This window comes from Grampus griseus (assembly GCF_964374135.1).
Source record: "Grampus griseus genome assembly, chromosome: 8".
NCBI classification, from domain to species: domain Eukaryota; kingdom Metazoa; phylum Chordata; class Mammalia; order Artiodactyla; family Delphinidae; genus Grampus; species Grampus griseus.
In genome coordinates this window covers 56405004-56430325 of record NC_139002.1, presented here as the reverse complement: position 1 = coordinate 56430325, position 25322 = coordinate 56405004, and the positions used below count along the sequence as shown (strand labels likewise).

At 47.5% G+C, this 25322-nt stretch overlaps 1 protein-coding gene across 1 annotated transcript in view; it reads right to left on the bottom strand.

Annotated features, from left to right (window-relative positions):
- Positions 1 to 409: 409 nt before the first annotated feature.
- The window catches only part of MAP6 (microtubule associated protein 6), a gene marked incomplete at both ends in the record, with an annotated part of 61371 nt that continues 36458 nt past the window's right edge, over positions 410 to 25322 (bottom strand). The window contains 2 exons of the mRNA XM_082661189.1: positions 410 to 610; positions 2915 to 3128. Coding sequence (XP_082517315.1) covers positions 410 to 610; positions 2915 to 3128 — 415 coding nt within the window. The remainder of the gene's footprint in view (positions 611 to 2914; positions 3129 to 25322) is intronic.

Sequence of the window (25322 nt, the reverse complement as noted above, 5' to 3'; positions counted from 1 at the left end):
TGGAAAAGAACACTTTTACCTAAAGTTCAAAATTGATCACTGGCACAGACCCTGGGGAGGAACAGGAGGGGGACGCCCTACATTCATGTCTAAGCACCGCCAGGACGGTTCCCCCGTGGTCCCCGGGCCTCCCTCGGCAGGTATATTCTCCCCCGCCAGGAGGCACCGCCCTGCACACAGGCTCTGGCTGGTCCAGGGGCCCGTGGTGCAGACCTGCTCTAGATCTGCACAGGAGGCAGGCCGCCCAGTCTCTGAAACAGGATCCGTCTGTTCAAAGAAACCAAAGAGCTCCTAGGACGTTAAGGACCCATGCAGATGGGAAGCCTCTAATCAATTTTGTGGCCTTTTTTGTTGGTTAGTGAAAAAGAAAAAAGAAAAGGAAGAGAAGAAGCAAGGGAAGTGCAGTGCATTACTCTTTAGCCTCAGCCAGCTTATTGTTCATCTCTGCGCTCTGCTCCTTGTCAGCAGGCGGGGCAGCGCTGGCGCCCTCCGCGCTCTTTTTCTTGGAGGCCCGGCCCAACACCACCTGCTTGTCTTTGGCCTTCCTCGGGGGCTTATGGCTCGCTGAGGTCTTTTTTGGTTTGGAACTCTGGAGACTAGGTTTCTCCACCTGCACGGAGAGACAGACAGACGGCGAACAGAAACACAGAAGGGGAGGGAGTAGGAGGACGAATTTAGAGAGAAGACGTGATTAGTGAAAGGGTAACAGTGACAACACAGGACTCGGAGGGGCGTGGCGTGTAAAGCCTCTTCAGGGACGCTAGGGCATCCGGCATCTCCCCTCTGAAGCCCCCCGTCAGCCGTTCTGGCCGCCCTCTCGCTGGCCACACTGGCTCCCGCCGCCAGCCCTTGCGTCCCGGGCCCCGCCAGGCGGACTGTGTTCTGTGATGCACTCCCTGCTGCCCCTGCCCGCGGGAGGACTGTACCTCACCATCCTGCTCAACTCAGGCAGGCACGTGAGTGGCTTTAGGCAATGAGATGTGAGCAGAGGTGATGGGTCACCTCCAGACAGAAGATCAACAGTTGGCCTGTGCTTCCCAATGTGCCCCTTTCCTCTGCCACAGAGAGGCTGCTCTTCACCCTGAGTTCTAGATGGAAGAAGTGCCGAGGAAGAGAGCTGCAGCCCACCCACGGTGGGCCCATACTGGTAAGAAATAAACCTTGGTTGGGCTTCCCTGGTGGCACAGTGGTTGAGAGCCCGCCTGCTGATGCAGGGGACGCGGGTTCGTGCCCCGGTCCAGGAAGATCCCACATGCCGCGGAGCGGCTGGGCCCGTGAGCCATGGCCGCTGAGCCTGCACGTCCGGAGCCTGTGCTCCGCAACGGGAGAGGCCACAACAGTGAGAGGCCCGCGTACCGCAAAAAATAAAAAAGAAATAAACTTTGTTGATGGAAGACACTGAGATTCTGGGCGGTTTACTACCACAGCAGGAGCCGGCCTTTCCTGTTTCTGAGCTCCTGTGCACAAACGTCCTCACTGAGAGGCTTGGGCGGGCAGTCTCGCCCAGTGAGGCCTTCAGCGCTGTCCAGCCATCCCCTCCTCCCCTCTGGCTGGTTCCCCAGACGGTCTTCCCCAGGGCTGCTGTTCAAGCCCACTTCCCTCTCCCCAAGCTACCTCCTGCCAGTTCTGCCCCCTCATTCCTGGAAGATGGTCTTTTCTTCTCTTTTTCAAGAACTCTGGGCCACTGGGTATGATGCCTCAATATGTCACCCTCCTCCCACCCACCTCTGGATTTACTTTCCCCAATCTTCCCTCGCTCCTCTACTTGAATCTTCTGTTGTCCAAAGTCAATCCCATGTCCTGGGTCCCACTTCATCTGTGGAAGGTGGACGGAGATGATGTTGGGCCTCACAGGCTGGGTCATCCACTCAATGAAGTCTAGGGGTTTTCAAGTCACCCCTGACCTGGAAATAAGGTAACCGATCGTCCTGGTTTGCCCAGGACTGAGGGCTTTCATGGAATATGGAATTTTCAATGCTTCATCTGGAGTAGTCCAGGCAAACTGGGTTGGGTAGTTGCCTTACCTGTAAACCAGTCCTGGGCCAAAGAGGAGACTCCACTTGACTGCAAGACTTTAGGGCAAAGCAGAGCAAAGGCTCTTAGGTTTTCAGACTTTTACTGCTATTATAGAGAGGAGAGCTGATAATTGCACAATTCCGTATGGCTTGACATCATAGAATAAGCTATGGCATGTATGATTCCTGCCTCAGCAGCAGAGTCTCCAACATGATTCTCCCTCTCATGAATGCATATTGCGATGCAAATAAGGCAAAGCTCTGATGTCACTGGAAAATCCCTGAATCTACTGTAACTTACTTAGGAGTGAAAATCATTCACAAACTGTTTATTATAGTAGCAAATTACTTGGAACACATCTTGCAGCTGATGTGACAGGCTGAGAATTGCTGCTGGCTGGAGGGAAAGGATAACAAAAGGCAGGTGATGTTTAGGGATTTGGGAGGTAAAGAAGTGTCCAGTGATTGGAGCTGAGGATGAGGCAGGGGCTGGGTGGGAAAGAAGTCAGGCAAGGAAGCCTCCAAGGCTGGGTCAGCACTTCAGGGGCAAAAGCACAGTTATTTTAAGACAAGGGGATTTAGGGCTCATGTGAGATTTTCTACCATTTTGGGGGGGGGTTTCTCAAAATCAGAAGCTAGTTCTCTGGAAACCTACCAGTCTTTAAGCTGTTTTCATTTTAGGTAATGTTCCTTTAAAAATTCACTTTGAATTTAGCAAAGGACCCTGGTAAGAAGCCCCTCTGTCTCTGTGTGCTGTGAAGGAAAGGAGGGGCTTTAAAGAAGCCCTTGGGGGCGGGGCCAGAGTTGGCAGTACCCGCTTCCCCACCCCACCAATCTCTGCTGCAGTTAACCCCTCCATGCCAGACAGTGCTGATGGGTCCCCAGAAGTTCAGTCTCACCTTTGGCGGTTCCTTGAAGGGCTCGCTGTAGAGGCTGCGTATTCTTCTGCGATCAATGACCTTATTGTCAGCTGGGGTTGGCTTATTGGCCTCGCCTTTGAACTGGGCGCTGTAGCTGGTCTCATGAGCCATCTTATCATCCGGGGGCTTGTACTGGGGCTTGGCTTTTATGGGTTTCACGGGCTTGATGTCAGTCCATGCTCTGAATTCATTCCTGCAAATCAAAGAAAGCCTCAGTGATATGATACATCCTATATCCAGAAGCAGCGCTCTCACACAGGGCGGCGAGCGCAGCGGGTTCTCAGTGAGTGCTTGTCGGGCTGACTGATGTGTGGCTGAAGAGTGAACTCACTCTCTCCTCCTGCGTAAGTGTAAGTGTTCCTTCCTGCCCGGTCGAGGCAGGTTGTGACAACAGCAGCAGTAGTTCAGAGAAAGAGCACGGGCTCCCAGCCCCCACTGTGTGACCATGGACAGGCAGTTCTCATCTTTAGGCCTCATTTTCACAATACCTAACATGAGGTCATTCAGTCATTTATGAGTTCAACACATATGACCGAATGCTGCTGTGTGTGAGGTTAGAGAGCTGTGACTGTTAAATGAGACAACGTGTTGGACATTGTGCCTGGTACGTTGTGGCCAAACGAAAAAGTGCCAGTTCTGATTGAGTTATTTGTAGTGAGGTGGATGGACCTTGAGACTGTCCTACAGAGTGAAGTAAGTCAGAAAGAGAAAGACAAATACCGTATGCTAACTCATATATATGGAATCTAAGAAAAAAAAAAAGGTTCTGAAGAACCTAGGGGCAGGACAGGAATAAAGACACAGACGTAGAGAATGGACTTGAGGATATGAGGAGGGGGAAGTGTAAGCTGGGACGAAGTGAGAGAGTAGCATGGACATATATACACTACCAAATGTAAAACAGATAGCTAGTGGGAAGGAGCTGCATAGCACAGGGAGATCAGCTCGGTGCTTCGTGACCACCTAGAGGGGTGGGATAGGGAGGGTGGGAGGGAGACACAAGAGGGAGGGGATATGGAGATATATGTGTACATATATCTGATTCACTTTGTTATACAGCAGAAACTAACACACCACTGTAAAGCAAATATACTCTAATAAAGATGTTAAAAAAAAAACTCTACAAAAAAACCCCACAACTAACCAACAAAACAAACAAACAAAAAAGCCAGTTCTGTTCCTTCCTTTGTCATGATGAAGATGCTCTGTAACCCTGAATCTTTAAAGTTAATACTTCTCTTCAAAATAGCAGAGGGCTTGCTTCTTGTGCTACCTGAACCTTAACAATCTCAATCACTTTAGATGAAAATCCTTATGAAATGTCTAAATGCCTGCAGGTCATAAATAAGCAAAATGTACTGGACACAACCGGATGTCACCATGGGGACTTGTGTTGGGATACATGATGTGTAAGAGAGTCTTGGTGGGTTTGGTGTGAATGGCTATTGGTCCTTACCCTAAACGATCCCTATTTGGTGTTTTTTGAGTCAGTGTGTCAGTTTGCTTCTTCATAGCAATCTCTCTCCTGGTTTCTAATGAGCCATATCTGATCTGTTACAGGACTGGAGAGTAGATGGTGACAGTGTTTAAAACAGGGTAAAATAAATGTCGCTGCTGATGTAGGCCACAGGGTCCATCCTGTTTGTTGAGTGCAAGACATCCAGTACATAAGCTCTGTGGCTCTGAGGTCTTTATCAGTCTCCCCTGATTTGGGGCCATGAGAAGCTGTGCTGTGGGAAAGGAAGAGCCAGTGTACGAATATCTGTGGAGTGAGGCTCTCCAGCACCTTCTCTCATCCTCATGGTAACTCCCTCCTTCAGGGCTCAGACACGAGTGCCACAAACAACAGGCCACAGGGGACAGTAGAGAGAGCTCAGGCTGCCAAGGAGACACACGAATTCTAGCCCTAGCTCTGCCTCTAGGTAGATGCTGAGCAGGCCCCTCCCCTCTCTGAGCCTTAGTTTCCTCATCTGTCAAAAAAAGAATTGACCAGACAATGTCCTTATAATGCCCTTCAGGCTCTGAGGGCCTCTGAGTTGATAAAGCTGGTTTGGTAACACTGAGCCATATCCTGGTCATTTGAGCTCCTGAGGGGCACTGGCTCATGTGTGAGCAGACTGACCACAGTTTCTTGGAGATCCTCCCGAAGCTTTAGACTTGCCTTTCCAGTGCAGTTGGACCTACTTCTAAATGCCCCACCAACTCAAACTCAGCATCCCTAGAACCAAATCATCTTGTCTCCCCTGCCAAGTTGTCTACTCTTCTTGGATTCCCTCACTGCTCCATTGCACTCATTCATTCATTCATTTATTCATTCGTTTATAAAACATTTACTGAGTGCTTAAGGTCTGCCTGGCAGGATGAACTCAAGGTGTGGGAGAGGGAGGGACTGGAGTTTACTCCAGGACAATAAGATAGGCTCCATGAAGGAGGAGGGAGTGGGGAGCACAGGGGAGGAGCTCCTGCACCAGCCCGGGAGTTGGGGGGCGGGTTCTGGAAGGAGTCATGGAGATTGACAGGGAGCCGGCCGAACGTGGCGGGGCAGGTTTCCAGGCAAAATGGGGGGCATGCAAAGAGGCTCACGAGAGGCCCGGCCCCCCAGGAGGACCTGCGGGCAGCTCGGGCGGCTGGGTTGAAGCTTGGTGGGGAAGGACAGGAGAGGCTGGGCAGGTCATGAAGGTCCTGCCAGCCACGTCAAGGGGATGGTCTGACTGTAACAAGAAGTTGCCAGATGAGTTCAAGCCATGGATGCGTGTGGCCAGATTCTTCTTGGGGAAGAGAACTTTGGTAGCAGTGTGAATGGGAACAGAGGGGGAGGGGTGGAGTGGGAGGCCAGAAGGGATGTGCAGTGAGCCGGGAGGAAAGCGCAGACCTGAACCAGGATCGTGGCAGTGGGGACGGAACACGGCACTGAGTCGAGGGAAATGGGCGGGACTCGAACATGGCTGAGCTGAGGGAGGCCAGGCTTGGAGAGATATTTGGGTTTGTGGGTGGGGACACTACCCCCCTGAGCCGTGGAACCTGGGAAGAGAGGGGATTTGGGAGGAGGGTTGAGACCCTCCTGATTCTGTTAATGGCAGCCACCTACTCGGCTTCAAGGCTGCCTTTGGAGCCTCTCCTCCCTCCTCCTCCTCCCCCCATTCGCCTCTGTAGCCTCAACCAGTTACCATGACCCGACTTCTGAGCCATTTCGGCTCTACACACAGGCCCAGTGCTGGCCCGGGCTGCCTCTGGGGCTCGGGCCCCATTACCTGCCTGAGGCGCCAGGACTCCCTTCCTTCCTCCCACCCTCGGGCCCTGATACTTGGCCTGCATCTCCCAGTAGCCAAAGCAGCAACAACCTGGCTCCCAAAATACGATGGCAGAAACCCGGATTCTCTGCTCCCACCCCTGCCTGCCTGCCTGCTTGCAGAATGAGGGCTGAGATAGGTATACACTGGCCCCAAGCACTGATTCTGGGTCATTTCTCCCAGGCCAGCTTCTGCAGCTTTCTCTCTCTCTCTCTGCAGCGGCCCCTGTGGGCTGGTAAGTGTCTCTCTGTGAGCATTAACCATAGGACGTGTCCTTGTGGGGACAGCTTGGTCACCCTGGTCTTGAACAACTTTGGTACATCATCTTCACGTGGGATGTGTTAATGAGTCCCATAATAAGTTCACTGTACTTATAACAGGCTGTTAAGTTTAAACCCAAATTCTATTACCTAGAACTTTCTTTGAACTCTCCACAAAACCTTCCCCAGCCACATGGAGCAATTAATCATATGTCATAAAAAAATTATGTACCATTCATTAGTCACCTCTTATAAAGCTGGAAGGTTGTTTTTCTTTTGTATATTCTCTATAATCCTTACAACAACTTTGAAAGGAAGCAGTATTATTTCCCTTTTATGAAAGAGGGTCACCAAGGCTCAGAGAGGTTAAGTGGCTTGCATAAGGCCACACAGCTGGCAAATAGCAGAGCTGATTCTCAGCCCAGGTCAGTCGGGCTCCACAGCCCACATCCTTCCCACTGCACTCGGATAATGTGCTGGAGCTGCAGCGTGCTGGCGGCCCTCACTGGAGGTGCTTGTGCAGGCTGTGGCCTGCTGTCTGCAATGCTGTGGACGGTTTATATGACAGACTGCACAGAGAATACCTGAGCTCCCCCAGCCCTGAGATGCTCCTCCCAGAGCAGTATGGGCCACACTCTCAGGTCAGTCATGTCCAGTTCCTTTTGCCACGAGTTCATGGTCCCCTGTAACCATCAATTCCACTTTCTGTGCAACCAGATTTCAGCTTGATCATTCATTCATTCATCTGTTTGGCATTTGCCAAACTCCAGCCATGGCTATGGCACGTGGCCCACAGAGAGGAGGAAGCCAAGGTTGAGGTCTCTACAGTTTAGTGAGTCAGGGTCTGTCCATGTGTGACCCTAAGAAAAGGCAGAATGAAGCAAATGGAACAGAGCTCAGAAGGATAGAAGGGAAAGGATGCTTTATTCTGAGGGGTGAAGTGGGGAAGGGGGCACTGAAGGATGCAGATAGAGAAGTGTGTGGGGGGAATCAGGCAGCAGTGAGGTATTTGGGGCAGGTTCACAGAGTGGCTGAACCACTCAGGGAGCGGGAGGGTGGGGCTCTTGGAGGGATGGCATGGTGACCGGGCAGGCAGGAGCTAGAAGCAGGCTGTACAGAGCCTGGAATGCCATGCCTGGATGCTAGTGGGAGGCCTGGGGAGCCGCTGAACACTTCTGAGCGAGGCAGCACTATTCCTATTCCTCCACTGATGGTGTCCTCCTCCTCTCAGACTGTCCCAATTTTAGTTATTCTCCAAGGCCCAGCTCAGGGCTCTCCTCTTCCAGGAAGCCCTCCTGGATTACTCAGCCCAAAGTCTCCCAGCTCTTGGCTCCTGGACCCTCTACTGTACTGTCCAACTTTGTGGTTACCTAGCAGTTTCACATTCTTTAATTCTTTCACGAGTCCGTTTGTCTCTCTCGAGGGATAACATATACAACAGAAAATTCATGACAGAACTCTCCTTCAAGTCCAATCTCATTTGCGTGGCTGCAGAGGGATATTCTTTAACTTACCCTGTATCAGACTACAGGTTAGGGGCCTGGCTGGGCGAGGACCTCAGTCCTCAGTCCCGCCAGAACCCTTCCCTCTCCCGGGCCATCATTGAGAGCCACACTCCATATCTTTCCTACATTCCTCTCAGGATTGAAGGGTTTGGCATTCAGTAGGCATTTACTAGAAACAGCTGTTATTTGATTTCCTTTCTGGTCAGCAACTGGCCCTCCTCCTGAGCCCTTCCTGCCTGCCTAGATGGTGCAGAGCTTGCTCCTTGGAAGCAAGAGAACATCTTATGCTTCTATCCGGTGCCCATCATGCTGAAATGATGATGGTCTCACAAACTTGTCTCCTGCCTTAGCCAGAGGCCATTCTCGCCAGGAACTGAGCTCTGTTTATCTGTGTTTCCCTGCTGCCCTGAATAGCATAGAGCAAAACATCCAAGAAACATTTGGAGAATCAAAGAAAATCAAGGGTTCTGTTCTACTACAGAGACTTGTGAAGGCTGCACACACGTGGGGCTTCTATTACTGCTTAAACCATGCCCCTAAAACCCATGAGCCGCAAGTCTTAAGTTCTTGTCGGGAAGAGTTTCCCTCATGAAAGTAAACATGCCAAGTCACCCAAGCTTCCACAGAATCCATCCTCCCTAGATGGACAGGAGGCACCTAGCGCCCCTGCTGAGCGAAGCTGCCTCAGGTGGGAAAGGGGCTGGCTGGGGGCCGTGGAGAATCAGGACAGGGAAGGAGAGGAAAACTTAACAAACACTTGCCCAACACCTACTTGTTAAAAGGCTGAGCCCTTTAAGAATCTAACCCTACTTTAGCCTTTGAACACCCTGTGTGGTCACTGTTATTCACCCCATGCTGTGTGTGAGGAACTGAGCACGGGGGTGGGGTGGGGGTGGGGGGGGTGGGGGGGGTTGGGGGGGGAACGAAGGGACGCCAAGCCAAGCCAGTACAAGCCAGTATGTAGTCAGGCAGTTACTGGACCGCAGTCTGCCTGACTCAAAGGCCTCGTTCTGTCTGCTTCTCCACACTTGGGGGTGGGTGCGTAACCCACCTCAAGCTCATAGCGACTTTGGATCCTGGCAGCAAACACAAAAAAGCACTGCCCTTCAGCCTGTCTGGTACACACCACGGTGAGGCTCTGGGCAAACTGGGAGGCTCCACATCTGCAGGCTGCTGCACTGGCCTCCCAGAGCTATTCCTCGTGCCAAGGCTTCTCCTGTATCCGGATGTAAGGAAGTCATGGGGATTGGATGGTCCAAACACATTGCCAAGGCCTCACTGTCCCCTAGAAGGACCCCATCACTTGAGGCTTAGGGCATCACGGATGTCCTAATAATCCCTGCAGGGGCAGAGAATGGCTTTGGGACTGTGATGTCCCTCTGTGGGTGAGTGAACTGCACAGAGAAGTGGCCCCACTGCTATGTTCAGGTCTGGGCATAAGGACTCCTTACAGGACTCTGCTGATGGCCCCTGTGTGCTGGAGAAACCTATGGAGGGGAGCCTGGGCCGGTGTGAGCCGTCTCAGTGTGTGGGGACTTGGTGGACAAGATGTTCCTGGGCTGCTCCCTCGGGACCTTCAAATCACAGCACAGTCACGCTTAGAGCAGCTGCTGAAGTAGAGCTTTTGGATTGTGCTGACCAGGCAGAGTTTCTAAAGGAGTCAACAAATGCTCTACCTTCACCTCCTCCTCTGCAGCCCCTGTGCCCACCTCACCTGGGCCCTCAACGCCTCCTCTCCCTGGACCACAGCATCAGGATCCTGGCCCCCATCTCCTCACTTGGACCCACCCAAGACATGCTGCGGGATCAATCTGCTCGGCTGTGAGCGCACTCTCCCCTGTGGGAACACCTTAGCGGTTCCCAGTGTCCTGAAGGACAAAGTCCCAGCTAAGGTCCCTTCTAGCTGCCACGTGTCACGATTCCTTAGGATGATAGGCAAAGCCCTGGGACTTGGCCCCAGGTGACCACTCCAGCCTCATTTCTCTACCTTCATCAGTCATCCGCATCATCAGTGAGTGAGTGTTTTCTGCGTGCCAGGTTCTCTGACTGCACTGTCTTATGCTGTCCTCACAACGACACTGTGCCACGGGTACCATCACCGACTCTGCCCAGGAGGACTCCACGCTGCCCTTCCCCAGACACAGACTGCACTTTCCTGCTGTGCGGTTCCCCTTCCTGGCACGCTACTCCCTCCACGCCTCCAGTTGCTGAAGCATTACATGACCTTGCGTGCCAGGATCCAGTGCTCTCCCCTCCAGGGAGTCCCCAGGCCCACTGCTGAATCAGGCCTTCCTCCTCTGACCTTCATCTCTTGGTAGCACTCACTGTCTTCCAGCTTGTCCTAGGCCACCTGTGTAGATATCTTCCTTCCCTCCCAGACTGTGCCCTTGTTGAAGGTCAGGACTGTCTTTCTGCATCTGTGTAATCTTCACTGTGCCCTGGACATGGATTCAGAATGCAGCCTCCACCTCACCCCTGTGAACAGCTAAACAGGAAGTCCCTGGGCTGCCCCAGCCAGGGAGGGGGCATAAGGTTGCTACACGAGCATCTTATGGCCTATATACCACTTCTCACAGTATGTCCACAAATTCCTTGACATTCTTCCCTTAGATGGAGTTTAATCCCCCACCCCTTGAATGTGATTGGACTTAGTGACTTGCTTCCAATAAACAGAATAAGGTGGAAGTGATGGTATGTAGCTCCCGAGACTGCACCACAAAGCCATTGTAGCCTCGTCCTTGCTCTCCCTCTCTTGGATCACTCAGCCTGGGGACAGCATGCTGCCACATCACGAGGACACTCAAACAGCCCCTAGGGAGAGGTCCATGGGGCAAGGAACCGAGCCTCCTGCTAAAAGCCATATGAGTGAGCCGTCCTGGAAGTGGACTCTCAGCCCCAGGCAAGTGTTCAGGGGACCTCACGAGAGACCCTGAGCTAGAACTCCCCAGCTGAGCTGTTCCTGGATTGCTGGTCCTCAGAAGCTGCCTGAGATCATTAACGTTTGTTGGCCTAAGCTGCTAAGTTGTGGAGTAACCTGTTACATAGCAATCAATTCTAATACAGACCCCGATCAGAAATTACTCTTCCCATTGGAAGGAGTTTTAACAACCCAGGGTTCGGGTCAGCAAGGCAGAGAGCACTGGTGTGAGCAGAGCCCAGGAAGTTCAAGTTCCCAGCAGAGCTGTGGCATCAGGTGAATAGAGACGGTCAGGCTCCTCAGGTAAGAACCTGAGGGGGAACATTTTGCAGCCTTCACTAGAGGTAGCAAAGCCTCCTATGCAGCAAAGCTGGTTGAGAAATACATGCCTGCGGGCCTGGTCACAAGCAGAAACAAAGAAACTCAGGCCCTCACAGGAGAAAATGATGCCTCAGTGCACACAGCACATGACAGGGCTCAGGGAAGCACAGGCCGAGGGCAGGGAGGTGGGAACAAGCATCAAACCTGGGTCAGAAGAGAGTCGGTGGTTCCCTGGCAAGAACACGGGCTCTGGAATAAAATAAACCCGGGTGCCGTCTTGGCTCTAACCCTCCAGTCAGTCCCTCACTTGCTCTGAACTTCAGTGAGCTCATTTGGAAAGGATTTGCTCAAGGCCTGTTTCACAGGATTGATGTGGGGTTAAATGAGAACGTATTAGTAGCAGAAGACCTAAACGTCAGAATTACCAAGTCTTTGGTGGATAACTGTATCATAATGTATTTGGTTTTCATTACAGAGTCACGTGCTCAAGAAAAATGATTGAACATATTCTTCATTGCAGTCACGAGGCTGGAGATGCGGTGTGAAAGCCAGATGCTGCCCCAGCCTCACTGACCTCGCAGTTAGTGGGAAGGTCTAAACAATTACACAGACATCAAATATCTGTCCAGCTATTGTGTTCTCTGACCACTGCAGTCAACGGTTTGGTGCCCAATGTGGACAAAATTTGGACAGAAGCTTCCAGTGGCAGGTTCATTTCTGAATGCATTTCATGTTAGACTTGAACAAAGTAGCGTTCAATGAATGCCTGATTAATTGAATCTCCAATACTGAGGGCCCACTGTAAGCAGATGTTCACTCCTTAAGGCCTTGTCGCACTTAAGCACATTTTTTTGCAGTGACTCAAGGGGAGATATTGAAAGAGCAGTTACAGAGGGAGAGACTGAAGACGGGAGAGAGCTGGGTGATTGATGAAGCCAGGTCCCAGAAGAGGAAGGGGGGAGGCATCAGGAGAATGCAGAGGGTTTGGCCTTGGAGAGACGGTGTTGTAAAAGAAGAGAACAGAGGCTGGTCCTTCATTTCTCATTTGGAAAAGCCTGACATTTACAAGAAACAATGAAACAGAAGTATAGAAGGACAATTTTACTGCTGTGAAGAATATCTACATGTGTTAATTAGTACAAATCTCCTCTTGACAGAAGTGGAGTCTTAGAATAATAGATTATTGCCAACTACGATCATATATAAATTCTACTTCTCTGCCCATAAGCCCCAGATTTATTTATTATGTGTCTAAGTCCTTGGGAAAGATACTTCTTTCCGCATTCTCTTGACAACAAAATTTTCAACAACATTCCTCAACTGCTTTATGAAGGAAGAAAACCACCCTTTTAAATCTTAATGGTTTAAAATCTTCCTGTAGATTTTCATCAGTAATTTATGTTGCCATGGAAACATTGTCTTTGTTCAAAAATCCTGTCCACACTTGTTATATTAAAGTGTTCTAGAAGAAGGGAAGCAGGCTCCTTATTGAACTCAGGTTGGAAGCAGTCAGCGAATGCTGTCGGTTACCAAGCTATTGTCAGGAGTTGGTTAAAGGAAGTAGGATTTGTAGATTAAAAAGAAAAGAACATCCCTGGGCCTGGTGGGTTGCAGGGGGCTTAGAGAGGCTTCTCTCTCCTTCTAGGGGGAGTGGATGATTGCTTTTTCCCGCTGGAGATGACTGGGTCGAGAGGAGTTTTATGATCTATGCATGTATATGTACTGCACGCATCTTGCAGCTTCTTTTGTGTGAAAGGGAATCTTATAAAGAATGCCAACATTCTAATCATTTAGGATTGCTCTTCTTATCCATTAAAACCCAATAAACACATGCACACCATGTGTGAGTTTTTTTTGAAATGAGGAAAGCACACACTGGGCAAAAAACTTGTCAGTATATAAAGTTCGAAGCTTATTGAATGTGAACGGAGAACAATAGGAAAAGCATCCTCCTTTCCCTTCCATGGAAAGATCTAGCATGGGCATCAGTTGGCAATGACAAGTGTCGGGACGTGGGTTCCCCTCATTAGGTAAATGGCTCATTCTGCAGCTAACTGCTGTCTCAGTCTGTCACGGGCTGCATGGGGCTCACAGGCCCCCGTGCACCTGGGAAACAGCGCCTCACACAGAGAAAGCCATGTGCACGATATATATGAGTATGATATATATGAATTATGAGTACAGATAGTTAAAAATGAAAACTGCTCAAAGTAGGAGTCAGTTTGATTCTACACAAATTAATTTAGGTTGCAGTGTCTAGCAGGCACTACGCTAGGAACTGTCGGGAAGAAAAAGGGTCCAAAATAAGAAACCTACAGTTGGCAGAGGTGGAGGATAAGAGTGGGGGAACGTGGTAGTTAAAGTAAGTGCACATACAAATACACCTCACGTAGAAAAGAGTAAGAGCTAGATGAGAGGTTATAAGAAAATTACAGTTCCCCTTCCTTGCTTGCTAGCCCCCACTTTCGCATTATTGTCTGCGTTTATTATTCCCAGGAATGCGGGATGTGCTACAAGACCATAGTTATCTGGTTGAGGCCACTCTCTTCTGGATGGTTGGGTCCCCAAGGACCTGTGTCTGTTACTTGCAGAAAAATGGTTCCTAAGACAGGAAATGGGAACCCTGAGAGTTGCCCTGAAAGGAGGGAAAGACTGCTGCCTCCTTCTGGGTAAACCTAGAATTCTGGGAGGACACGCCTATGAGATGATCTATAAAAAGTGCCAAGGACATTGTATGATACATCCAGTGAAGTGCTCAATAAATCCAGGTTTCCTCATTCTTTGCTCTGTGTATAGGAGGGATTTGATGAATTTTTTTTTAACAAATAAAGCTGGTGCTAAAGATAATATCATTTTATGACTTCTTGAGACCTATGCTAAGTTACTCTTTAAAGTGTAGCTCCATTACAAGGAAATACTAGGAACAACTTCATGTCATTAAACTTGACAATATAGATGAAATGGACAAATTGTTAGAAAGATGCCAATCACAAAAGCTGACTCAAAAAAGAAATAGAAAATCTGAATAAATGTATATCAAGTAAAGAAACTGAATTAGTCACTTAAAATCTTTCCACAAAGAAAATCCAGCCCCGGTGATCTTCTATCAAGCATTAGAATTAAAATTCATATTGTTGAATTCTATCAAACATTAAGGAAAAAATAAACACCCAGCCTAGGGCTTCCCTGGTGGTGCAGTGGTTGGGAGTCCGCCTGCTGATGCAGGGGATGCGGGTTCGTGCCCCGGTCCGGGAAGATCCCACATGCCGTGGAGCGGCTAGGCCCGTGAGCCATGGCCGCTGAGCCTGCGCGTCCGGAGCCTGTGCTCCGCAACGGGAGAGGCCACAACAGTGAGAGGCCCACGTACCGCAAAAAAACAAACAAACAAAAAACACCCAGCCTAACAATCTCTTTTCAAAATAGAGGACGAGAGAACACTTCCTAACTCATTTTAAGATGGGTAAAATCTCGTATTACCCTGATACCAAGCCGGTCAAACACGTTTTAAGAAAACTACAGGCCAATATTACTCATGAATATAGATATTAAAACCCTTAACAAAAGATTAGCAAATCAAATCCAGCAACATATAAGAAGATTTAACAAGTGAAGTTTATCCTAGGAATGCAAGCTTGGTTTAAGATACAAAAAAAAAAAAGAAAAATTAATGTAATATGCCATTGTCATAGAATAAAGAACAGAAACCATATGATCATCTTAATAGATACAGAAAAAATGTTGGACAAAATCTAACACCTTTTCATGATTAAAAAAATCTCAGTAAACTAGGAATAGAAGGGAACTTCCTCAACCTAATAGAGGACATCTACCAAAACCCTACAACTACCATCATACTCTGTGGTGAAAGACTTAATGCTTTCCACTTAAGATCAGGAATAAGGCAAGGATGTCCACTGTTATCACTTTTATTCAACATTGTAGTGGAGGCCGCAGCCAGTATAATAAAGCAAGATAAAGAAATTAAAGGCATATAGATTAGAAAAGAAGAGTAAAACTGTCATTATTTGCATATAACATGATCTTGCATTTAGAAAATCATCAGGAATCTACAAAACGTTCTAGAACAAATGAGTGAGTTTAGCAAGGTTACTGGATACACAATGAATATACAAAAATTAATTATATTTCTATAGACTAGTCTCAAACAACAAGAAAATAAAAAATTTAAAAATCCATTCACAACAGCATCAGAAAGAATAAAATGCTGTGGAATAAGTTTAACAAAAGAAGTGCAATGCCTGAACACTGAAAACTACATAATGTTGCTGAGAGAAATTGAAAACCTAAACAAATGAAGTCATATACAATGTTCATAAACGGGAGGATTTAATATTGCTAAGACGGCAAATCTAGAAATGGATCTATAAATTTCAAAGCAAATATTATCAAGATCCCAGCAGGAGTTTTTGTAGAAAATGACAAGCTGATTTTAAAGTTTATATAGAAATACAGGAGATATAGAATTGATAAAAATTTTTTGAGAAAGATAAACAAAGTCTGAGTAGTCATATTTCCTTATTTTAAAACTTATTATGAAGGTATATTAATCAAGTATGTTACTGGCATAAAAATAGACACATAGATATATGAACAAAATAGAGAGTTCAGAAATTGATCTTTGTATATGGTAGTGTGTTGAAGCTGGCCTATCCTGGCTTACAGAGATGACTGTCAAATTTTCAGGAATCTGGTGAGCTGACTGTTAAACTATTGGTAGCTTGAAATGAGCCATGTAAGAGTATTCATACCAGGAAATAGGCCAACACTACAAATTAAGCCCCTTCTTTTTCCCAGAGAGTTAGTTGTTAAACATTTACCATCATATCATTGCTCACATATATGGTCAATTTATTTTTGACAAAGGTGCTAAGGTAATTCAATAGAGGAAAGGATAATCTTTTCAACAAATGGTGCTGGGAAAACTGGATATCCATATGGAAAGAGAATTAATCTCAACCACTAACTTACACCACACACAAAAATTAATTAGAAATGTACTATAGACCTAAACTAAATGTAAACCTGAAAATGATACTTCATAAAGAAGACATGGAAGAAAATCTTTGTGACCTTGGAGTAGGCCAAGATTTCTCAGATATGACACAAAAGGCAAAAACAATAAAATTTTAAAAATGATAAATTCAATTCACCAAAAATAACATTTTTAGTCTTCAAAAGATACCATTAAGGCAAGGAAAAGACAAATCATAGTCTAAAAGAAAATATTTGCAAAACATATACCTGATAAAAATTTGTATCCAGAATATATAAAGATCTCTTAAAACTCAATAATAAAAGACAATCAACCCAATTTTAAAATGGGAAAACTACTGATAGACACTTTACTAAAGAAGATATACAAATGGCAAATAAGTACATGAAAAGATGGTCAACACCACATTTTAAGGGGAAATACAAATTAAAACCACAATGAAATATCACCACACTCACTAAAGTGGCTAAAATAAAGATCACTGACTACACTAAATGTTGGCAAGAACGTGGAGCAACTGGATCTCTCATACATTGCTGATGGGAATGTAAAATGGTACAGCTACTTTGGAAAAAACATTGTTTTTAAATTAACCATACACTTACAACATGTCTCAGCAATTCTATTCCTAAGTACCAAGGAGAAATGAACATATACATCTACAAACAATTGATACACAAATGTTAATAACAGTATTATTCATGGTAGCCAAAAAGCTAGAAACAACCCAAATATTCATCAACCAATAAATGAATAAAGAAAATGGTAAATCCACACAACGGAATAACACTCAGCAATAATAAGGAATGAACTAACATGGGTGAATCTCAAAAGTATCATGCTAAATGAAATAGCCAGACAGAAGATATGACATATATGATTTTGTTTATATGAAATTGATAGAAAAGGCAAATTATAGAAACAGAAAGATCAATGGTTGCCTAGGCCCGGGAGTGGGAGGGAGGATTGATTGTAAATGAGCGGGACAGATGACAATATTCTAATACCATCTTTCAGGGATGGTTGCCCCGATGCATAAATTTACTAAATCTCATCAAGCTGTACTTAAAAGGGGTTAATTTTATGTTATGTAAACTATAACTCAATAAAGCTGTTAAAACATCCAGCTGTCTTGTCTTCTCTCCTGACATCCCTCCCCTTGCAGGGAGCTGACCCCTGCCTCCTTTAGTGCCCCGGGACTTCTCTGTACCAGCTTCTTTGTCTGGTTGCTCACACTGCATTCTTGGCTGTTTCCAAGCCCATCTGGGAGGCCTGGGAGGACAGCCAGGGCTTCCAAGCCCTCTCTGTGTCCCAGGTGCCTGGTTTGGAGGCTGGAATGTTTGACCATTCGCCCAGTCAGTGTTGCTGAACATGTAAATAAACACCCTTGTCTTTACTTTTTTAATTGTAAAAGTAACACGTAGCAGTTACAATTAGTTGTCTACTATTCTTTTTCCTATTAATTGGTATGAATCTCTATAAGTATTAGAGATAAAAATAAGACATAATATTTCTTTGCCACTGTGTTTCCCAGCTTGTTCTTTGCCTACCTCTCTATGGCTCTATCTATGTCTATGCAAATCCCAGCTTACATAACAGTGACCTACCATGGCCCCCTGTTTGGACTAGAGCCCTGCTCTAGGGGCCTCAGGGTGTTTAGACAAGTCCACGATGAGAGACCCCAGTGTTCCGCAGCAGTCTCCTGAGCATCACTGGAAAGCTGTGTACATAAGGCCTGAGGAGGGACAAGAGTCAGCGTGACTTCCTCACTTGTGGCTACATCCATATATAAGCTTTAAATTTGCACATGGCCTATTCTATCAATCTTTTCCTTTATCCTTTCACTCTTGAGGTTAAAAACCTTTAAAAACCCTTCTCTATGCCATAATCATATAAATATTTACCTAGAGTTTCTTCTTTATGTATTTATTTTTTACCTTTAAATCTTGGGATTCCATTGGGAATATATTACTATTTTCATGTAGACGGCCAAAACAGAGAAAGAATCACAGTACCCACTATTGTCAAGGATGTGGGGAAAGTGTAGCCTGGTCCAGTGCAGCAGGGCACTACAGTAACTGCAGGGCCCAGCAGAGGGTCTGGAACATCATAAGTATTTGTTGAATTTGTGAATTAGTGAACGAGGCCTTTAAAATTGCTATCCTTTGATCTAGCAATTCCATTTCTAGGAATTTGCCATAAAGAAACAACTGGAGGGCTTCCCTGGTGGCACAGTGGTTGAGAGTCCACCTGACGATGCAGGGGACACGGGTTCGTGCCCTGGTCCGGGAAGATCCCACATGCTGCGGAGCGGCTGGGCCCGTGAACCATGGCCGCTGGGCCTGCGCATCCGGAGCCTGTGCTCCGCAACGGGAGAGGCCACAACAGTGAGAGGCCCGCGTACCGCAAAAAAAAAAAAAAAAAAAAAAAAGAAACAACTGGACAAGAAAGTCTTTTTTTCAAGTATCACAAACTCTGGATTATCATCATGTGTGAAGGCTGCAAATCAATCCTCTGTTTGGAAATACGAATGCATTCCAAGTCTGACAGCGCTGGAGCACAGCTAAACCTCAGAAATTATTAAATAATATTTAGCCTAACAATATTAAATAAGTGATCTCCATGATGCCATTTTTCGTGCATTGGATGTCAGTGTGCTTCTTGTTGCTGACGATTCACTGGAAGCGGTACCCCTTATGTTCTGCCTTTGACTGCCTACGCTCCATCTTGTCTGAGGTCAGGGGAAGTCTGGGATGCGTCAGGGAAAGAGCAGCCTGGCAGGAAAGGGGTGGGCAGTTGGGTGAGTGAATTAAGGACTTCATTTACCCAGGCAGACTAAACTTTATGGCTTCAATATCATTCTTTCTTTTCACACGGTAAATTCAGTTGCAGGAGGTCTTTCAGCAACCTGCTAGGTCTGAGGAAGCAAGAGACATCCTCAGAGGCATCAGAGTCTGAGAAAACGTGAGGCTGTTTTCAGGCCACACAATCTGGAGGGGTTTCCTCAAAACTGGGGTCGAGAATTGCTTCATGACGCTGCAGCGTAGAACTCAAGTCTTGTTTGTTGCTTGCCTGGGTCAGGGACCAGCGTGACAGTGATTTGGTGTGGCAGGCACCTTCAGAGGCTGGTTGCTAAGGGGCCAGAGAAGGGCTAGGGCCGCATTACATCCTTCTTCCTCTCTGTTCCAGGGGCAGGAGGAATTTACATGTTCGCTCTTCAACCATCAGTGCAGCCCTTAGGGCTGGAGGTTCCCTGAGTCTCAGATTGGGGCAACAATTTACTTGGGGTGTGTCTGTCAGTCAGGGCCAGATTTGAGCCCAGGTCTGTTCAACTCCACCTTTCAACTCCATAAGCTGCCCTGTGAAACCCGAAACACTCCCATTACTCTGTGTGTTGCGTAGGCTTGTCCTTAACCTAGAATTCTTTTCTTCCCCCTTTTGACTGGGGAAACCGCTGTGTCAAGATGCAACTCAAATACAGGCCCCAAAAGAGGTCAGGAAAAGGTCTGCATTCCTGAGACGGGCACGTGTTGGGCTGGGACTAGATCCTGCCTGACCCCTGGCCACATCCCGGTCAGCAAACATGATTGAACCCAGCACCTCGCACACAGCAGGCACCCAAACAATATTTCAAGTCCTGTTTCCTGCCTCTGAGCCTCTGCTAGCTCTCTGTTCAATAGGCACGCGTGAAGCATCCCTGAGTAAGGTGAAGTATGAACTTGCATTTCAGGAACTTTCTGCAGAAGCCCCACCAACACAAGAAAGCAAAGGTGAATGGCAGGGCCTGAGGAGGGCAAGTGCTCTGGAGCTGAAGGTCCCACAGAGGAATCTGAGGGGGTTCAGAAGGTGAGTAGGGGTTTTCAGAGAAGGGGAGGCACTGACATTTCTGGAAGAAGCATTGAAATTCCTGCAATCCTTTCCCCCTCTGAGCTTTCCAGGGCTCTTGATAGGAAGGAGATCCTGTCCAAAAACTCATGAACATTGTCTATGCACAGAGCCGTCTTAGCGGCATCCTCCCCCAGCAGCCTGGAACGGCAGGTTCTAGCTGGTAAGGTCACGAGCTTTCAGCTGGGCAAGCAAAGCCCTTCGGAACACCTAGTCTTTGGGGGAAGCAATTAATATTTCATAGGCAGCCTCCTTCAGATCAGTGCCCTGCCTTCTCTATCTGACACACTGAGCAGGTCATCAGCCTGGCGACTGAGGGGGAGAGAAGAGAAGGGATGTGTCGGGCGCACAGTGAGCCACATGCTTCAGAAAAACATGCTCTCACCTAAATCCCCAGGCAGGCAGAGGACTCCCACCCCAGCCCCACAGCACATCCTCTCTGCTGCCTTCGTCTCTCGACAAGCCTGCCTCCTCCTCTAACTGGAGGTTCTTGACAGAAGGAGCTGTGTCCCCAGAGCTGAGCCCAGGGCCAGGCACAGAGCAGACACTCAGAAAAGGCTTGTTGGGTGAACACAACTGCATGAGAATCACAGCGCAGCAGAGCCAGACAGGCGCCTGGAGACTCTCACCTTATTTTACAGCAGAGGATTACATGAGGGGCAGTGGAGGCAAAGAAGGTGGAGAGGTGAGGTGGGAACACGTACTGGACTTGGACTTGACTCTGGAGGCAGCAGGAGTCACTAGAGACTTGGAAGCGGGGGAGTGATGTGATGATGTGGCCTGGGAGGTACTTTGGTGGGGTGACTCGGGCCACCTGGGGACAATGAGGGGTTGGGGATATGGAGGGACTGAAGCTGCAGATTCAGGTACGTTTCAGTTAATGATGACAGCATTACAAACTTAGTGTCAACTCTGCTAAGAAATTATTGAATTCCCCACTTAGTGCCTACAGCAGTTATAAGATGGTTTTCCTCTGCTGAGGGCCTGCGGTGTGCCAGATGCTTTGCACTCATTTAATCCTCAGAACTACCTTTTCAGATGGACGTGATTACCTTCCATTTTAAGGGTGAGGACAGGACGCTCAGAGAGGTGAAGTGAATGTCTAAGGCCTCAGAGAGCCTGGGGGCCAGGCACCGTGTCAGCCCCTGGGGAGAGAGAATAAGGTGCTCACCTTTGAGTGAGGGAAGAGGAGAAAGATAAGCAGCCTTGAGACCTGTGGTATGAGAGGTGTTGTAACCAAGAAACAAAGGGGCTGGGAGGCCAGAGCAGGGCTCTAATCACTCTTAGGCGGTGACAGATGAAGTCTTATTGTGACAGGTGACAGGAGAAATGCATCACAAGTTGGAAACAGCCCATCATCCTATTAGTACTTTTGTTTTTTTGGAGCAAAACCAGGCTATGCAAAACCTAAAAAGAAATAACTCAAAGCAGAAGGAAAAGTATGCAGAGCATCACTGCATGAGATTCAAAAACCATCTTCACGCTTATAATCATTTAACACAGAGGCTCCTGCGTGTGATTTCCCAGCAATGGGATGAGCCCTGTCTTTCTGCTGCAGGAAACTCCGGGGCCATTAGGGGAGTCCCAGGGATCGTGGGAGAGAGATGGCTGACAGTCCAGCAGCAGATGGCCTCACACAGGCCCACCACTTAATTAGTGAGGGACAGTGTAAGAGAGACACAAGTCAGGGGTGGTGGGGGACAGGGCACCTAGGGTGCTTCTGCAGGAGAGCCAGCATCAAAGGGAGTCAGGAACTGAGACGCCCCCAAACAGCCACTACTCTGCACATGTGGCCGTGCCTGTATGTCTCATCTGTGTTCCTATGTGTGTGCGTGTGTATGCTCCGGCCAAACAGTAAGAGGAGGGAGGGTTGGCAACAAAAGGACATGAAAATGAGGAATTTTCCCACTTAGAGATTGATTTGCTTTGAGATTGATCCTGATAATGGTGATGGCAGTGCAGGCAGCTCACATCACAGAGAACCTTCTCAGTGCCAGGGGCCGTAGGAAGTTCATTCTGTGCGTTCTCTCATAGGTCACAGAGGACCTATGAGGCTAGTGCTCTTGTTATCGTTCTCATTTCACAGATGAGTGAACAGGAGCTGAGGGTGTTAAGGGGCACGACCTTGGCTAGCAATAAGTGGAGTTGCTGGAGGTCTTTTATCAAGGGACCTGCAGGCTGAGATCCGCGTGATGAGTGGGGGGTCTCCAGAGAACCCTGCACGGCGCCCACAAGAGAGAGTCCACCCCACACAGCTGCCGGTCCGGACAGCACCGGTCACCACGACTGCGCCAGTCCAGGCTAGAACCCTCCTGCTCCCCTCCCTTGGCTCTCGTTCCCTGAACACCAACCTGGGCAGGTGGAGTGCTGGAGGAGGGGAGCAGGACAGGTGCGACGTAAGTCCCACCACAGACTTCCGCTCTGGAGCAGGCAGAGCTGCAGGAGGGGAAGAGCCTTAACTTGAACTAGACTGACCCAAAACTACAACAGGGGAACTGGACTTTTTTTTTTTGCGGTACGCAGGCCTCTCACTGCTGTGGCCTCTCCCGCTGCGGAGCACAGGCTCCGGACGCACAGGCTCAGCGGCCATGGCTCACGGGCCCAGCCGCTCCGCGGCATGTGGGATCTTCCCGGACCGGGGCACGAACCCGTGTCCCCTGCATCGGCAGGCGGACTCTCAACCGCTGCGCCACCAGGGAAGCCCGGGACTGGACATTTTAATGACGGAAGGACTTTCATTCACTGAAATCTGATGTACAAGTGACGGGACTTGCCCCAGATTTCATGCCAGGGTACGGGAAGACCTTGTCCCAGAATAAATTTGAAGGGATAGTGGAGGCAAAAATAAAGTCGCCTTACTATTCTGTCCTACCCTATGAGTTACAATTAGTGAAAGGCTACTGTGCTCCAGAAGCTTTCACAGTTGATTCACACCCTTGATCTAATTTAATCTCAAACCAATCCTTCAAGATAGAAGTGACTATTCCTGTTTTACACATTAGAACATGGAGACTCAGAGAAGAAAAGTACCCCGTCTAAAGTCACAGAGCTGGCAGGTGGCAGTGCCGGGGCCCAGACTCACAGGGACTCCACCCCAGGATCTTCCTCGCATGTCTTTGCTCCGGACGCTGGCAGGTCAACCTGAGCCGAAGAAAGTCGGGATGGGAGCTTCTTTGACATTCTGAACCACAAGTACATTTATTCTGCATTAGCTCTGCTCTCACTCAATAAAGACTTCACTACAAAGGATAAAAGGCTTCGGTCTAAATACTAAGTGACTCAAATGTATTTTAAAATTTTGAGACCAAAGGGACTGGAAAGGAAACAGTTTATTCTGAAGACGCCATCACCTGATTGGCTGTCAAAGGATTACCATAAACGGCAGGAGTCATAACCAAGTAAAACAATGAGAGAGGCTGGATTTGGGTCTGGATCTGCATTCAAGTTGTGAAACAAGGCTGGAGCTATACGGGCAGGGGTGTGCTGGGGTTCTATGGCGTGAGCTCTTATTATAGGACAGGAGAGAATAGGAGGGGAACGACGGCTGAGGGGGGAGAAGAGAAGTCAGGGAGAGTAAATCTCGCTGGCACACGAGCAAGAGTCCCGATTGTTGCTCATAAGATAAATATTTAATTTTAATATCTTCTGTTAATACATTATAATTATCCACAGAAAGGAGCTATCTAGAGAAAGGCAAAGACCAGGATCTACCTTAGAGAAGATGTCTCACAAAAACACATGGCTGAATTTCAGTCTGTGTGTGTGAGAGAGTGTGCCCACCCTGTTGTAATTATAATCACTACCACCGTCTTGTCATTGTTTTCATCACAGCTGATCTTTCTGTCCCACCCGCTCCCTGAAATCTGCCTGCCAGAGTCAGAGAATGAGCAGGTGACTCGGGCTCACACCTCCCACCTTTGCAGGTGAATCGCATGCCTTTGTCTGGTTTTGGTAACAGGTAACACTGGCTTTACAGAATGAATTGTGAGGCGCTCTTTCCTCTACTATTTTTTGGATGAGTCTGTGAAGGATTGGGATTGATTCTTGTTGAACATTTGGTAGAATGCACCAGCTTATTTATTTACTTATTTTTGGTAACCCATTGCACCTGGCACAGAATTGCTATTCATTAAAGGATATTGAAAAACAGAGAAAAAACTAGTGGGGAGACAGAAGAGGGAGGGGCAAAATAGGGGCAGGGGATTAAGAGCTACAAGCTACTCTGTATAAAATAAACAGGCTACAAGGGTATATTGTACAGCACAGGAATACAGCCAGTATTTCATAATAATTATGAATGGAGTACAGTCTTTAAAAATTGAGAATCACTATGTTGTACACCTGAAACATATAATATTGTACATCAACTATACCTCTATAAAAACTTTTTAACTTAAAAAAGGGATATTGAAGAAATGAATCTGTTTCTACAATTTTGCATCTTATAAAATGCATTATAAATAGTTTACTTAAATATGTAAGAGGCTACTTGATACATCATAGAATATTACACAAGTCCAGAATGGAGGCCATTTTCCAAACTATTTATACCAGGACTTGAATTTTATAGTTGTGACTACAATCAGTCCTAAAAATAAACTCCCTCAAATTCCTCTGACTGCCCAGAAATATTCACTTGCCTCAGCCTGTACTGAGTTCCAGCTTCCTCCTTTCTCTTTCCTAAACTCACTCACTGTTCACTAGAAGAACCTATAACTGCACTTCAAATACAAAATGCTTAGCTCAGAAAGCCTTCCAAAAAAGTAGTGATTTTCAGTGTTGCATTAATCACAAGAATTTATTACCTTTTAAAAACAACTGTCCTCCAACTTTGAGTGGCAAACATTACCAGAGAATTGGTTAATAGTGAAAATTCCACTGTCCGCACCCCTGGGATAAAGTCCTGGACTCTGTATTTTAACAGGCTCCTTGGGTGATTCTAACACAGCTGGTCAGAGGAACTCATTTTGGAAAACATCTCTTTAAAGTTACCATGACCGTGGTGAATAAAGAAACCGTGTCTGGAGAGGGCTGGGCACAGCCCCAGGCTCAAGGCACATGCTGAGGGGCCAGTGTGACTAGTTTAAGTACCAGCTGAATTACCTCCAAGAGGGTTGCAGCTGGGTAAAAAGTTAATTGTTGGCGGGCTTGTAGGCCATATCCAAGTATTTGGGGTCACTCTTTCACAGTCTCCA